This window comes from Saccopteryx leptura, chromosome 1 (genome assembly GCF_036850995.1).
Source record: "Saccopteryx leptura isolate mSacLep1 chromosome 1, mSacLep1_pri_phased_curated, whole genome shotgun sequence".
Classification (NCBI taxonomy): Eukaryota; Metazoa; Chordata; class Mammalia; order Chiroptera; family Emballonuridae; genus Saccopteryx; species Saccopteryx leptura.
The window spans coordinates 20,425,458-20,440,884 of record NC_089503.1 but is presented as its reverse complement, the minus strand read 5'-3'; the positions used below and the strand labels follow the sequence as shown (position 1 = coordinate 20,440,884).

General features: G+C 39.3%; 2 protein-coding genes across 2 annotated transcripts in view; both read left to right on the top strand.

Annotated features, from left to right (window-relative positions):
• Positions 1 to 4,897, top strand: part of LOC136387955 (uncharacterized) — a 121,541-nt gene extending 116,644 nt beyond the window's left edge. Inside the window, exon 6 of the mRNA XM_066360056.1 lies at positions 1,725 to 4,897. The gene's annotated coding sequence lies outside the window, so the exon portion shown is untranslated. The remainder of the gene's footprint in view (positions 1 to 1,724) is intronic.
• A 9,774-nt stretch (positions 4,898 to 14,671) lies between these two features.
• HSD17B12 (hydroxysteroid 17-beta dehydrogenase 12) overlaps positions 14,672 to 15,427 on the top strand; it is a 159,971-nt gene continuing 159,215 nt past the window's right edge. The window contains exon 1 of the mRNA XM_066362963.1: positions 14,672 to 14,965. Coding sequence (XP_066219060.1) covers positions 14,806 to 14,965 — 160 coding nt within the window. The 5' untranslated portion in view covers positions 14,672 to 14,805. The remainder of the gene's footprint in view (positions 14,966 to 15,427) is intronic.

The following is a 15,427-nucleotide window of genomic DNA, read 5'->3' as shown; positions in this document are numbered from 1 at the left end:
GATCAAATGATATGTCTTCTGGGATTTGTTTCAAAATAATTCAGGAAAAGGGAAGTGGATGATAGTATAGGTGAGAGAAGAATAGAGTTGATTATTATATAAGTTCATTGTATGTGGGAGTTCATGATATTATTCTGTTCACCTTATCTATATGTTTGAAATTATCCATAATAAAAAGGTAAGTGCATTTGAAAAGGGTTAATAATCTTTTACAAATAATCTTGGAATAGCCTTTTTTAAATCATTAGGAAAAAGATAAGTATACCAGTGAATAAAATAAATGAACACTGTGCCAAAGTAAATATACAAATGGCCACTAAGCATACGAAGAAATCTTCGGCCTCAAAGATGCAAATTAAAATAATACCTGATATTGAGATTTAAATCGAGAAACACATATTTGGTCTTTATCCACTGTTCTTGGCTCACAGCTCCTCAAAACCTCGCATCTCTTTCGTCAGGCTGTCCCTGAATTATATGCTTCTATAATATACTAGTAAATTAATGTGAAAACCTCCTGAGTTTTGTGAGCCACTCTGCAAATTAATAAAACCCAAGGAGGAAATTGTGAGCAGTTCTGATTTATAACCAGTTGGTTAGAAGCACAGGGAACACCTAGACTTGCAATTGGTATCTGAAGTGGGAGCAGTCTTGTGGGACTAAGCTTATGGGATTTGATGCTATCTCCAGGTAGTTTCAGAATTGAGTTCATTTAATTGCTTGGTGGTTTTGGAAAACTCACACCCAGAAATCAGATACTTTTTTATACCTGAAGAATTGACAAAGAGAAAAGGTTAATGATAATAACTACTGTGGATGAGGATGAGGTGAAGCAAAGAGCCCACTCACCTCTGGAAGTAAAGACCTGGTGGTCGCTCGGGTTTTTGGTTGTCATCTCTATCTTCTCCGAAAGGTAGGCGTCAGCTGCCATCTCCATTTTCCTTGTGAGCTAAGTAAATACCAGGTCACACAACAGAGGGCTGTTCTTCTCCTTACATTACTGAGAAAGAAGATCCTGTTGATGAAATATTTTGCAATATATACGATAATGAGTTGTCTAGAGTTATTTTCTTAGCTGCGTCATCCAGATGATTAAAAATCTGAGCAGATAAGCCCAGCCCATGACCTGGAGTAAAGCTCAGCTAATGTCACCCTATCTTGGCCAAATCCTAGTCACCCCATGGATGTGGAAGTGAGAAATAAATGTAGTTTATGATATGCTGAGGTGGTTTTGTGACTGTGTTCCAGGTAAACGATCCACAGGTTCTGCTGCCTGCCACAACACAGAACGCCAATATTTGTGATACAGGCGCTAGTGAAAGGAAAGATGTTTTCTCAAGTGCCGGCCTTCTGAAAAGATGTGGGGGACTCCTGTCCTCAAAAACCCATCTTAAGAACTCCGAAGCCTTGGTCAGATTATATAGGGGGGTGGAGGAATTGGGGAGGGGGAGAACTCCTAGGGAGAGGGCACACATATAGTTTCTCTTGAGAAGGGGACTTCGTTATTTTCATGGCTAGCTAGACTTCTGTGATCCTCTTGCCCTTTTAACTGGATCGGAAGCTAGCAAGTAATTCATAAACTAGAGTATTGTTCTTCTGAAAAATAATAATTATTTTCAGTTAAACTGGTGTCTCTCTGTTCCTGTGGTCAGGCTGTTCGGGGTGCAGGGATGAGGTTCCATTCTTCTCACTCTGATATTAACTCTTTTTTCTTCTTCTTTTAGAGATTGGCAAGGAGAGAGAGACAGAGAGATAGGAACATCAAGCTGTTCCTGTATGTGCCAGGACCAGGGACCAAACTGTCAACCTCTATGCTTCAAGACAATGCTTCTACCAACTGAGCTATCCGGCCAGGACTTAACTTTTTATTAATTGATTTATTTTTAGAAAGACAGAGAGAGGGGAGGGGGAAGGGAAGCATTCATTTGTTGTTGCACTCGGTCGTGCATTTATTGGTCGCTTCCTCTGCGTGCCTTGACCCGGGATCAAACCCACAGCCTTGTCCGTTAAGGATGCTTAATGGACTGAGTTAACTGGCCAGGGCCTTGTTAACTCTGGAAGAGAGTTAGCTGGACCTTCTGATTCATCACCAGCATTGACATTCCATATCCCAAGAGGGGAATTGGCTGTTGAACTGTAATGAGAACTCGGCCAGAGGTGAAAGCAAAGGATTAATTATATACTTTTGATTTGTTACAGAATACATAACTTTGATTACCAGATTGATAATATTAAATCATAGTCACAACGAGCTGGGTTTACTATTTACTACAATCAACATGGGTGGCTTTATATAAAGTCTTTATTCATTAATGTATTCTTATTTTAGCTTTATTTTATGGATAGTCAAACTACTATGAGTAACATGGCACATTCATTCCCTGTACAGGTGCATGCAGCCAGGAGCCAGCTGGGCCCTCACCTCCTCATTCTCTCCCCTCCCCTACTTCCTGACCCTTTAGTCATGCTACTCTTTCTTCTTCCCTGACTCCTTACCCTTCCAGCCTTTAGACAGGTTCTTCCTGGCACTTTTGCTCAATACTTGGGGACTAAAAAATGGGGCTATTTATTTCTCCATTCTTTTACCTTGTTTCAAAGAAGATTTAAGGAGGCTTATTAAAAGCCTCATAATGCAAAATAAAAGCAGAAGTGGGTTAGACATAGGAAAATACTGTAGGTTTAGATCGCCTATATAGATAATCTGAACATGGTCCACTAATGCTGTCTATTTCACAGAGGCATAACTAGTATTTTGATTTTTAAACATTCCCTGTAAACTGGGTAACATGAGGTAGTTTTCCTAAAGTCCAATTAATCTTGAGTAAGAGGTGACAATGAATTTGGTAGGCCTACCAGACAAGTCCAAGTGACATGACAAAGGCTCACCAACTAATTGTGCCATAACACACTATATTTAACAGCTTGCTTTCCACCCCCCGTGGACAGTAAACAAACTGCTTTTGGCTAAGTGAGACAGTAAAATGTGGCTTCTTTCCATTGTTATACAATTTCAATTCTTGGTTCCGTAAAGGAAAAATCCATGTTACAACTTAAGACAAAAGTAGAAACAACAGATAGCTATAAAGCTTTAAAATTGTGACTTTATTTTTCAACTGAAAGTTATTGCTCCCTACCACTAACTTTTACCCTTTTCCTTTCACAACAATAATCCAGTCATTTGTTTAGTGAGTACTTATTGAGAATGTATTATACATTTACCAGGGCTACATGAATAAGATAAAAGAACTTTAAGGTGCTTAAAGTATGGTTGGCGTAGGATGGACCTTGGTGCTTTTGTGCTTCCTTAGGACACACACACACACACACACACACACACACAGTATTAATTTTGCTATTACAAATTACTACAAATTAGTGGTATAAAACAACACACACTTATTATTTGATAGGTCTCTAGATTAGAATTGCAACATGGGACTCACCGGACTAAAGTATTCCTTTTGGAGGCTCTAGGGAAGAGTTTGTTTCCTTGCCTTTTTCAACTTCCAGAGGCTGCCCACATTCCTTGGCTCTTGAATCTCTTTTTCCATCTTCAAAAGCAGCAACCTTGCATCCCCTAATCATTCTTCCACGTCTCCCTTTCTGACCAAAGCTAGGAAGGATTCTACAATGTTAAGCACCCAAGTGATTACACTATGCTTACTTGGATAGTTTTCTCCATGTTAACAGATCATCATGATATATCATATAACATTTATAGGCTCCAGTGGTTAGGATGTGGATATTTTTGGGTCATTATTCTGCCTAAGACATGTATACATACAAAGATAGATAGGTAATGCATTTTAATATATATATATAGAGAGAGAGAAAATTTTCTCAAAAAATTAGAAATACATGAAATAAACATAATTAAGACTAACCCAAAACAGAGGCATAATCATTGAAAAAGAATAGTTTTTCATGTATATATTATTAATATGTCTCTGATGAGATATTGCCATTGATATTGAAGAATAAGAAATGGAGAATAACAGCCACAGCAAACAACACGATTTATTCTTAGAAACATGATAAATAAAAAGAGCAAGACTCAGAAGACTACACAATGATAGGTCTTAGGTCCATGCATGATTTTTCTTGGGGTTCTGTAACAGTTCTGGAGGTTAGAAGTCCAAAATCAAGGTGTTGGCATAGCCATGCTCCCTCTGAAGGATCTAGGGAAAATCCTTCCTTGCTACTTCCTAGATTCTGGTGGTTGTCAGCAATCCTTAGCATTCTTTGGTTTATCGGTACATTACTACATTCCCCCCATCACATGGTCATCTTTCCTCTGTCTTCCTGGGGACTCCCTCTCCTAAGAAACAGTAGTTGTATTCAAAGCCCATCTAATCTCGTATGACCTCATCTTAACTTGATTATATCTGCAAAGACCCAATTTCCAAATAAGGCCACATTCATAGGTGCCAAGGCATTAGGAGTTAAACATAATTTTGGAGGGGACACAATTCAACCCACAAGAGTCAGGATTCCCAGGAAACAGACCCTGAGGTTGAGATTTGCTTGGAGGGGTCTTATTCATGAAGTGCTCTGAGGAACAACCCAGTAAGGGAGTGAGGGACTGATTGAACTGCAGTGCAGTTGTAATGAAAGACTCAGCCAATTCCATAAGGAGCTCTGAGGCTAGATGGCCTTTCAGTAAGGTGACCAATCGTCCTCCTTTAGTGAGGACACAGTCCTTCTTTTGTAAGTTCTGTCCCTTCTTGAAAAGTGTCCTCCTTTTTGATATTGGAAGACTAATCTGTAAATGTCCATATTCGATCGATGCTAAGTCGATCCATTGCATGTGATGTGACATATTTGTATCTAAATGAATACTTTTTTCTTGCAATTATTATTAAAAATTATTTGGCATGTAAACATAATTACAGTAGAAAATATTACAAATGTTTTTATTATGCATTTATCGTATTATAGTGTATTATTGTTGCAATGAATAAAATGTTTTGTTTATTTATGATATTGTTTTCTTCAATTTATTTTTGTCCTCCTTTTCCTTATAAAAAAGTTGGTCACCTTACTTTCAGAGATGTCTATAATTGAGATAAATGGGCCAGACTTTTGTATGCCTGTATCAATTAGACATTGGATGCTGGCTACTTGTAGAGAAGGGGTAAAGCAGCTGGCTCCCTTTGTCCAAAGACAGTTTCCTTAGAGGACACCATTGTGAGCCCTCAGCAACTGGCACTGTCTGCAGATGGGTAATGAAGGTCTTGGTCCTGGAGGAGGACTTGCTTACTCCAGCAACCCCTATATTATAGTTACTAGTAGAATTCAAGAATAACAAAAACTAAACAATATATTTTTATTTTATATAAATCTGTGATTACATATATATTTAATATATACATATAGAAAAAGTATATTTTTTAACACCTATATATTTAAAAGTACTATAGTAGAATAGCATCTAGGACTGTTCTTACCTCTGGAGGATGGGACAGGTTGGGTTCTTGGTTTTTGGTTCTTGAGTTAGGTGGTGAGTTAACAGTTTTTCATTACATTATGCTTTATAACTAACATGTTTTATGTAATTTTTGTATGTATCAAATATACTTACAAATATAATAAATTTTAAAAAGGAAAGAATTGGGCAAAAGCAATAGAAATTAAACTAGCTACAAATTTTAGAATATATGAGTTAAAATGGCAAATCCTGAATCCATTGCTAAAGTAAGCATTCAGATGAAGAAAAACTTCTGAAATTCCCCTATATTATTAACTTTTAAGTTTGCTTGTATAACCGTCCTGGAGTTTCGTTGTTTTTGGCTGGAAGTATGATGCTGCCCAAATACCAGTTTACTTCCCCTTTGACCTAGTTTTAAACTGGTTTGTTTACAATGACACAGCTTTTTTTTTTTTTTTTAAGTGAAAGAGTATACTGTATTGGGTAGGATTGTTGGGATGACTATTAGGCAGACTAGAGCAATAAAGAAATCCAGTTAAGCCTTGACCAGATAGCTTGGTTGGTTAGCATCGTCCCGAAGCACAGAGATTGTTGGTTTCATCCCTGGACAGAGCACATACAGGAACAGCTCAATGTTCCTCTCTCTCTCTCTCTCTCTCTCTCTCTCTCTCTCTCAAATCAATAGGTAATAATTAAAAAAAAAGAAATCCAGTTAATATGTAATATTGATATGTCAAGATTTTACTGTGGAATTTAATAGTATATTAACAGGAGAAAGAGTAGTTGGATTATGTCTGTATAATCACAACTTTTACTTTTAAAACAACTGTTTGTATTTATGTTGTATATATCATATAGTTTTATACTTACACAGAAAAGAAAGGATGACTGCACCCCAAATTGCCAGCCACAATGTATGGCAATAGAAAATGGGGTGGGAGCCTGACTAGGTGGTGGTGCAGTGGCTAGTGCATCAGCCTGGGACACTGAGGACCCCAGATCAAAACTTGGTGGTCGCTGGCTTGAGCCCAAAGGTCACTGGCTTGAGCAAGGGGTCACTGGCTCAGCTGGAGACCCCCAGTCAAGGCATGTATGAAAAAACTATCAATAAACTACTAAGGTGCTGCAACTATGAGTTGATGCTTCTCATTTCTTTCCCTTCCTGTCTGTCTGTCTATCTGGCTCTCACTCTTGCTAAAAAAATAGGGTTGGATAGTTTTTCATTTTATATACTTCTGTGAAATTTTGAAAATAAAACATTAAAATTATATTTTTAAACACTTGTTTCAAAATGAACAGTTATAGTTTTATTTGTTTACACAAGGGTCTATGACATGTGAGCTTAACTTCTCTTTTAAAGTAGGTGATAAAGTAGAAAGAGCCCTGGCTTTTTAGGTGCAGATGCCTTCATTTTAGAACTGCGCCTCCTGCACCAGAGTGATTCTTAAGCAAGAAGTTCATCTTAAAGAGTTCGTTTCCACCTGACCAGGTGGTGGCGCAGTGGATAGAGCGTCGGACTGGGATGCAGGGGCCCAGGTTTGAGACCCCGAGGTCGCCAGCTTGAGCACAGGCGCATCTGGTTTGAGCAAAGCTCACCAGCTTGGACCCAAGGTTGCTGGTTTGAGCAAGGGGTTACTCGGTCTGCTGAAGGCCTGTGGTTAAGGCACATATGAGAAAGCAATCAATGAACAACTAAGGTGTCGCAACGAGAAACTGATGATTGATGCTTCTCATCTCTCTCCGTTCCTGTCTATTTCTATCTTTCCCTCTCTCTGATTCTCTCTCTGTCTCTGTAAAAAAAAAAAAAAAAAAAAAAGAGTTCGTTTCCTTGTTGGAAAAGTGGGGGTGCTATTGTGATGTTTGCATGGGATGATGTATGTGAAGTCACTTTGAATATGATAATGCAATATTAAAGCACAATAAATGTTAATGTTCATGTTTATGGTAATAATGTTGATTGAAGAAATTACCATATTTTTTGTTCCATAAGAACACACCTGACCATAAGATGCACCTAGGGTTTTAAGGAGGAAAATAAGAAAAAAAAATATTCTGAACCAAATGGTGTGTTAAAATATTTAATAAAATATACCACAATAATATTTCAACAATGTAAACTCAACAGCAGTATTAACAACCATTGGCACTGTTATTAACAAATGAAAAGAGACTTTAATGTTCAAATACTCTTTTAGTTGTCCGGAAACCCGCAGCAGCTAAAAAAAATGAACATTTGCTCCATAAGACGTATAGGCATTTTCCCCTCCACTTTTAGGGGGAAAAAGTGTGTCTTATGGAATGAAAAATATGGTAAATATTAACTTTTGGGGAATCACTCCATTTGTAAGGCCAAAAATTTACATATTTAAAATTTGTTGTTCCCCAAGGCACTACTTTTTGTTCAGTCCGGGATTGAACACTTTCTCAACTGAACTTAAAGGAGAGACAAGTGCAATATTTTGAGCTATGTTTAAATGAAGATGAGATAGAAGACCAAACTGTTAAAAATACATAGGTTTTCTTGTGCAGCTGATTGAAAGATTCAGCTCTGTTTACTGATGTTCTTAAAATTTCCTCACTTCTGTGAAATTCCCTAAATATGGAATTTTTTTGGCCCCATGTCTAATTTTTATTCTGGAATGTGAAGTTATTTTTAATTAAAGTATAGTTGACATACAATATTATATCAGTTTCAGGTGTAACATAGTGATATTTCCAATTAAACACTTTACAAAGTGATCACCCCAAAAAGTCCATTATCCCTGTCACCATGCAAAGTTATTGTGATATTATTGACTGTATTCCTTATGCTGTACTTTATATCCCTGTGACTTAATATATGTTATAACTATGTTTGCTCCTCTTAAAACCCTTTACCTTTTTGTCCACAGCCCCATCACCCAACCAATTGGATATATATCATATTTTGTTCATTACATTGATTTCATTATGAAAATTTGATTTGAAAGTCAATTTACAGAAATACCGAAAATTAATTTAAAGTTAAATGGGAACATTCGTATACGAATATTACACAATATTGTTCATTCACATTTTTCCATATTAAAGACTAATATGAACTTTAAATCTTTTAAGTAAATGAGATTGAAATCCAATGTTGTGTTTGAGTGTGTTATTTGTGTAACGATCAAATATTTCTAGACTCTTTTCTCCCTTGACCATTTTACATTGCCTACTTTAAGCTAGTTCTTGAGCCATGATTTCATAACTACACCTTTATAGTTGAAACCCCAATTCTGCTACCTACTGTCTAATGGTTTAAGCCTCAGTTTCCTTATCTTTAAAATGCCTGACCAGGTGGTGGTGGATAGAACATCGACCTTGGATGCTGAGGGCCCAGGTTCGAAATCCTGAGGTTGCCGACTTGAGCTTCGGGTTATAGATATGACCCCATGGTCGCTGGCTTGAGCAAGGGGTCACTGGCTCAGCTGAAGTCCCCCAGTCAAGGCACATATGAGAAGCAATCAATGAACAACCAAAGTGCCAACTCAACTACAAGTTGGTGCTTCTCATCTCTCTCCTTTCCTGTCTGTCTGTCTCTAAAAGTAAAATAAATGAAATGAAATGAAATAAAATGAGGATAAGTGTAGAACCTACTTCACTTAATATCTATCTGACAATTATAGCTAAATGCTTAAGTAATACTGTTCCATATAACAAATGTAGAATTTGAATGTTGAGTAGCTAAATCCTACCTTTTATTAGCTCCTCATGCTGCTAATAAAAGGTAGAATCAGGATTTGGCCCCAGATTTACCTAACGTCTAACAGAAAAAGTTCTATGGGATTGCTTTCTCTTTGGAGAGCTATTAATGGTTTCAGATGTTTGGCTAGTATGGCTCTGTCAATTTCTAGGAAACGTGGTCTCTATATACTACACTTTGGCACAGAATACTGTTAAATAGGAGTAGGATGTCATTTCTTGTATGCCTTAGAGTTTTTAGTGGTTCATAAAATTTAATCAGACACAAAGGTTTGTTGTTTAATTTCAAAAATGTGTAATCATCTGAACCCATAAAATTTAACTCTGGTTCATATCACCTCACTCTATGAAGTCACTAATTTTTCTTTGAGTAAATAGAATAGTTATTGTTAAAAGAAGGTTGAGGCCCTGGCTGGTTGGCTCAGTGGTAGAGCATCGGCCTGGAATGTAGAGGTCCCAGGTTTGATTCCAGGTCAGGACACCCAGGAGAGGTGACCATCTGCTTCTCTACCTCTCCCCCTCCCCCATCTTTCTTTCTTTTTCCTCCTGCAGCCATGGCTCAAATGATTCAAGCAAGTTGGCCCCAGGCACTGAGGATGGCTCAACGACCTCTCCTTAGACGCCAAAATATCTCAGTTGCCGAGCAATGGAGCAGCAGCCCCGGCCAGGGGTCGCCAGGTGGATCCCCTTCAGGGTGCATGTGGGAGTCTCTCTGCCTCCCTGTTTCTCACTTAATTAAAAAAAAAAAAAAAAAAAAAAAAAAAAAAAGAGGGTTGAGGTGATTAGAATGAAATATGCATTTTAAGTAAAGATTATTCCTGTTAATTGCATGGGCAGTGCCCAAACCTTATAGGAATAGAATGGTGTAGGAAAATGGCTGGGAATTAGACTGTTGTCCTGAGATAAGTCTTTGGTGCGGACTTTGGAATGCCAAGTCTTGCAGGGGCAGAACGCTGCCCTGGCAATCACTGATAAGATTATTTTAAAGGAAAGAGCTAATCTCTATGGCCTTTTCCCTACATATCTGAAAGGTATTAATTACCCTTCTCTGCACCTGAACCCAGGCTCTGCTAATTTGCTTGATGAACAAAGAGACCAATAAATATGATGAGGCTGCAGAGATATGGGCTCTCAGTCTGTACCCATCTTTTGTGTATGTTGTGTCTTGTGTGTTTTTCTTAAGTCCTGCAGCACCTTCCTTTCATGGTCGTGGCAGAACGGATACCAAAATGAGATGGTTTCAATCTTCAATATTTCTTAAGTTAAAATAACATACTCAATATGAATTCTAACATCCATGGAAAGTCCATTTCTAAGATAGTTGTCCTTATTTATTAAAAAATTAAAAATCAACAATTATTTTTATGCTTGTTTAATTTTATGTCAGATGCTATGGTAGGTGCTAGAGGCATATATTGTATTCTTCAAAACCACAACAAAGCCTGACCAGGCGGTGGCGCAGTGGATAGAGTGTCGGACTGGGACGCAGAGGACCCAGGTTCCAGACCCCAAGGTCGCCAGCTTGAGCGCGGGCTCATCTGGTTTGAGCAAAGCTCACCAGCTTGGACCCAAGGTCGCTGGTTTGAGCAAGAGATTACTCGGTCTGCTGAAGGCCCGTGGTTAAGGCACATATGAGAAAGTAATCAATGAACAACTAAGGTGTCGTAACGAGAAACTGATGATTGATGCTTCTCATCTCTCTCCGTTCCTGTCTGTTTGTCCCTATCTATCCCTCTCTCTGACTCTCTCTCTGTCTCTGAAAAAACAAACAAAAAACCCCACAACAAAACCGTTAATGAGTATTTGTTGCTCTCTCCTCTCCTCTATTCCACCCTAGGTAATTTCTACTTCTCCTTAGATCCCAACTTAAGTGCCACTTAGGCCTTTTTGGGCAGTCTCCTCTCCCCATATAAATTATGTCTTCCCTTTATCCTTTTTCCTTAAGCCTTGTTCTTTTCTTCTTTGTACTAATAATTTTTTATCATATAATTAGTTGGATATCTGTCCTTCCCATTAAATTATCTTCATTTTTTTCACTCATTGTTCATTCATTCCTAAAGTATTTATTGCATATCTACTAAATGTCGAGTCCTCTTCGGAACACATCTTAAGTGAAGATACATTGGTGAACAAGAAGCTTACGGTCTATTGCGAAGATGGACAAAAACCAAATAAACAGTTTGAAAACATTAAGCATTATGAGAAAAACAAATTAGGGTAAAAGGTTAAGTAGTAACAGGGCTATTTGGGATATTTATGTAGAGCAGTCTAAGGGGGAGAATGTGTGAGCAAAAGCCTAAATAATGTTAAGGAGTGAGCCTTGGGAAATAGGGGACGAGGGGGTTTCAGGGAGAGAGGACAGGAAGTAGAACTGCTTTCAGACTGGAATGAACTTGACTTATTTGAGGAACTGCAGGAAGTGTGGCTGGAATCAAGTAAGCAAGAAGAGCATGGTAGGCGCTGCTGGAGAGGTCAGGGCAGATAAACTAGGCCTTTGTTCTTAATGTGATACAAAGTCCTTAAGGGATTTGAGCAGAATAAGTAATATCTAATTTACTTAAAAAAAAAAAAACACAAACAAACAAAAAAACGAAATTTTAGTCGCTTCATGAACCAACTCCAAGCCAGGCATCAGGGAGACTAGTTATGAGGCCACTGCCATACTTAAGGCAGGAAACGCTTATGATTTGGATTAGATTGGTACTAGCAGGGGTGGGGAGGAATGGTCAGTTAAGATCTATTTTAGAGGCAGAGTGAACAAGATTTACTGAAGAATTGGACATTGGAATGTAATGAAAAGGTTGATCCCTAAGTTTTAGATCTTAAAAAAGGTGTAAATAGTGATACTTTAACAGGGATGCGAAGAAGAGAGGTGTGTGGGTGATGGTGGTAAAGTTGTTTTGAATATTTTTTAAAAAATTATTGATTGATTGATATTGGGAGGGGGAAGGAGGAGGGATGGAAAAATTATCGGTATGTTGTTCCACTTATTTATGCATTCATTGGTTGATTCTTCTATGTGCCTCAACTATGGATCAAACCTGCAACCCTGACACTCTAACCAACTGATCTACTGCCCAGGGCCTGAACATGTTAAGTTTGAGAAGTTTATTTCTATTTTACATCTGCATGGATATGTTTAGTAGGCAGGTGATACACACACACACACACACACACACACACACACACACACACACATCCCTGGGCAGAAATTGAAGCTGGAAGTCATCAGTTTACTGATGATACTTAAAACCAAGGGACTGGATAAAATCATGTAGGAAGACTGTGTAGAGAAGTAAAGAGAGTCGGGGTCTGAGCCCAAGGGTATTGCATCATTTAGAAACCAGCACAAGGAGGGGTCAGCAAAGGACTCTGGGAAGAAGCCACTATTGAAAACAATGGCCACCATGTTGAAAGGTAGAGTGGATGAGGACTAAAAATTGACCATTTGTTTACTATTGTATATTCAGTACACAACTCAGTTACTGGTATATAATTAGAGCACAATAATGTTTGTTGAGTAAGTGAATTTTCACTTCTACTTATTTGTCAGACATTTTTTGAGGGTCTCTAGGTCTCAGGCAGTGTTCTAGGTCCTATAGATTCACAGTGTATTGTTCCCAATAATAATAAATTATAGTGGGGCCATAGACATGCATACAAGTACAACAAAAATATGTATTTTTCATTTATAAGATCTCTCTTCCCCTCCTCCCACCCTATTCTAAGGTGAATGAGACTGAATATGTAGAGTGCCTTTTGGCAATAAGTTGGGATAGATAACTTTGGGGCTGCACTGTTGGCACAGGGGGAAGCAAGAGGGAGAGGCCACAGGAGAGGAGTGTTGGGACTTCAGTTTAATTAAAGAGACCGCCCCAGCCAAAGGTATCAAATTCATTTGAAACAAAATAGAATGCCAGCTCAACTCATAGGCCTTAGTTCTGCTAAACAATTGACAGTTTATGAAGAAGAGTAAAGCCTTAGGGTTATATGTAATGAATCTGTTAAGTGTCAATGAACTAAAAAGGAGTCTGGAGCCTTTGGCTAAAAATAAATGAAAGTTTTATTCAAGGGCCTTAGAGTTTGCAAACTGTAAACACAACTGGGTCATACCCAGAGTGTTCCACAGAAGAAAGAAACACTAAACGTTCTTACAGTAAAATGTACATTTTTAAATAGAATCAGTCCTACATTCTTAGCCTCTGTATTGGTCCAAGATGATAATCCTCTACATGACTGGTGATCCGGAAAATGGATGTCAGGCAATCTGGATATACAAACATTCTTTCCTTGTTCCTTCACAGGATAATCAGAGTGTTATCTATCCACACATTAATAAAGGACTTGAAACTTCAAAAGTTTAAGTTTTCAGTGTAGTTAAATTGGGAATAGAATTGCTTCCACATGGTTCAATATACTTGATTTTTAGTAATTTGGCATCTTGACTATAGTCATTCCATTTTATTTCTTCACTCTATCCCTCTAAAAAGAATGGTGAAAGAGTCAGTGTTAGGTGAAAAGAGATAAAAAAATTTAGGCACCTCATATGAGCTAAAATCCATATCAGAAAAGAAAACAAAAACTCTTGATGGGAGGACAAGTGTTGGATAGTGTGAAGCATGTTGTCATGTTACACAATTTCTTAAACTTACCTATGGTCTTACTCCTCTGGAACTTTGCTGAGGTAGTTCCCTTGAAACCCACAGTTCTGTGCCCCCTCACAACTCACAACTCTACCCCAACAAAAAAGGGAAATCAAAAAAGAAAGTAAAAGAAAAATTTCTATCATCTTGAAGGCCCAGTTAAAACATGGAATTCCCTCCCCAAACCAATTATTCATCAAGCTGTGTTCCTATACTTTTCATTCATCTTACAGCTCTATGTCATAGTGTATTTATTAGTTGTCTCCAGAAAACCATTTGCTTTGAACTCCAAAACTTTGGGAACGATGTCGTTTAATGCTCAGCGGGGGAAGGAAGCCTGGCATTAAGGTCCTCTATAAGTATCACCAAAGCAGAGATGTGCTGTGGGTAAGGCATAGAAACAGTAGTTGGAAGATTTTATCTGGAAAAGTTTATGGGAGTAAGAACAGCACACTTAATAATAAAGTACTAAATAAAGAGGTGAAAATAAAACCATAGCTGCATGCCTACTTTTCACTATAATCCTCCCATTCACTCGTGGTTTCTCTGATCCCGATGCCTCTTGAAACCCGAGCTCAAACCAGGCTGGGTCTGATTGGCTGACCGGAGTTCAGTCTTCCGCATCGCGAGGACCGCTGCAGCCAATGAGAGACCTGGGTTATTTGGTGGGGTGAGACAGGCCGCCCTCCGTCGAGATCCTGGGGGCCGTGGTGACGTTTGGTCGGGACTTGATTGGCAGGTGATCAGCCTCTCTAGAACGCGCGAGGGAGGGGATATGGGCGGGGAAGTAAAACAGGAGTTCGCCAATGACTAACGTACTACGGGCAGAGGAAACAATAGATCACCAATAGTAGCACGGATGTGACGCTATGGGCGGGGTTTGGGACAAAAACGGTGTCTGAACCGCACCTAATAGGGTTGTCCTCACCGTCTCGTCTGACGCCTCTTACAGGATTCATTCATTAGTTTTTTTTTTTCATTCACGAGGGTAGTGAGGCCTGGTTGAAAGCCATGGAGAGCGCTCTCCCTGCCGCAGGTTTCCTGTACTGGGTGGGCGCCGGCACCGTGGCCTACCTGGCCCTGCGCATCTCGTATTCGCTCTTCACGGCCCTTCAGATCTGGGGTTTAGGTCAGGAGCCTGCTGTCGGACCGGAGCTCGGTGAATGGGCAGGTGAGTCGGATCCAGCGCCGCCCGCTCCCTCGCTCCTGCAGCGGCTCGCGCGGCTGGCTGCCAGGACTGATCGGCCCTGACCAGTTCTGGGCCCCGCGCATGGCCTTCCCTTTCCCAGCTCTCCTCTCCTTCTTCCTGAAACGCCTGCCCCCTCAGCCATCTCCGGCTTGCCTAGACTTGTAGAGTTTCCAAGTCAGCGACTCTAAAGTGCGGAAGAAATACAGACTGAACTCTCCGGGGTTTGTATCGTCCAGGTTCCTGGTCCGGAGTCAGTAGTCTCCTCTCTGCCTTCCAAGTTACACTCTACCCACCTTGGTTCGCCCCTTATGAATGTTTTAAAGATAAAGTTTTTTGTTTGATGTGAACACTGGGCCTTTGCTAAGGATGCAAAAACATTCTGTTGACTTTGGGGTGGGGGGTGAGGCCTGGAAGAGGACATAGAATTTCTGAAGTCTTTCTGCT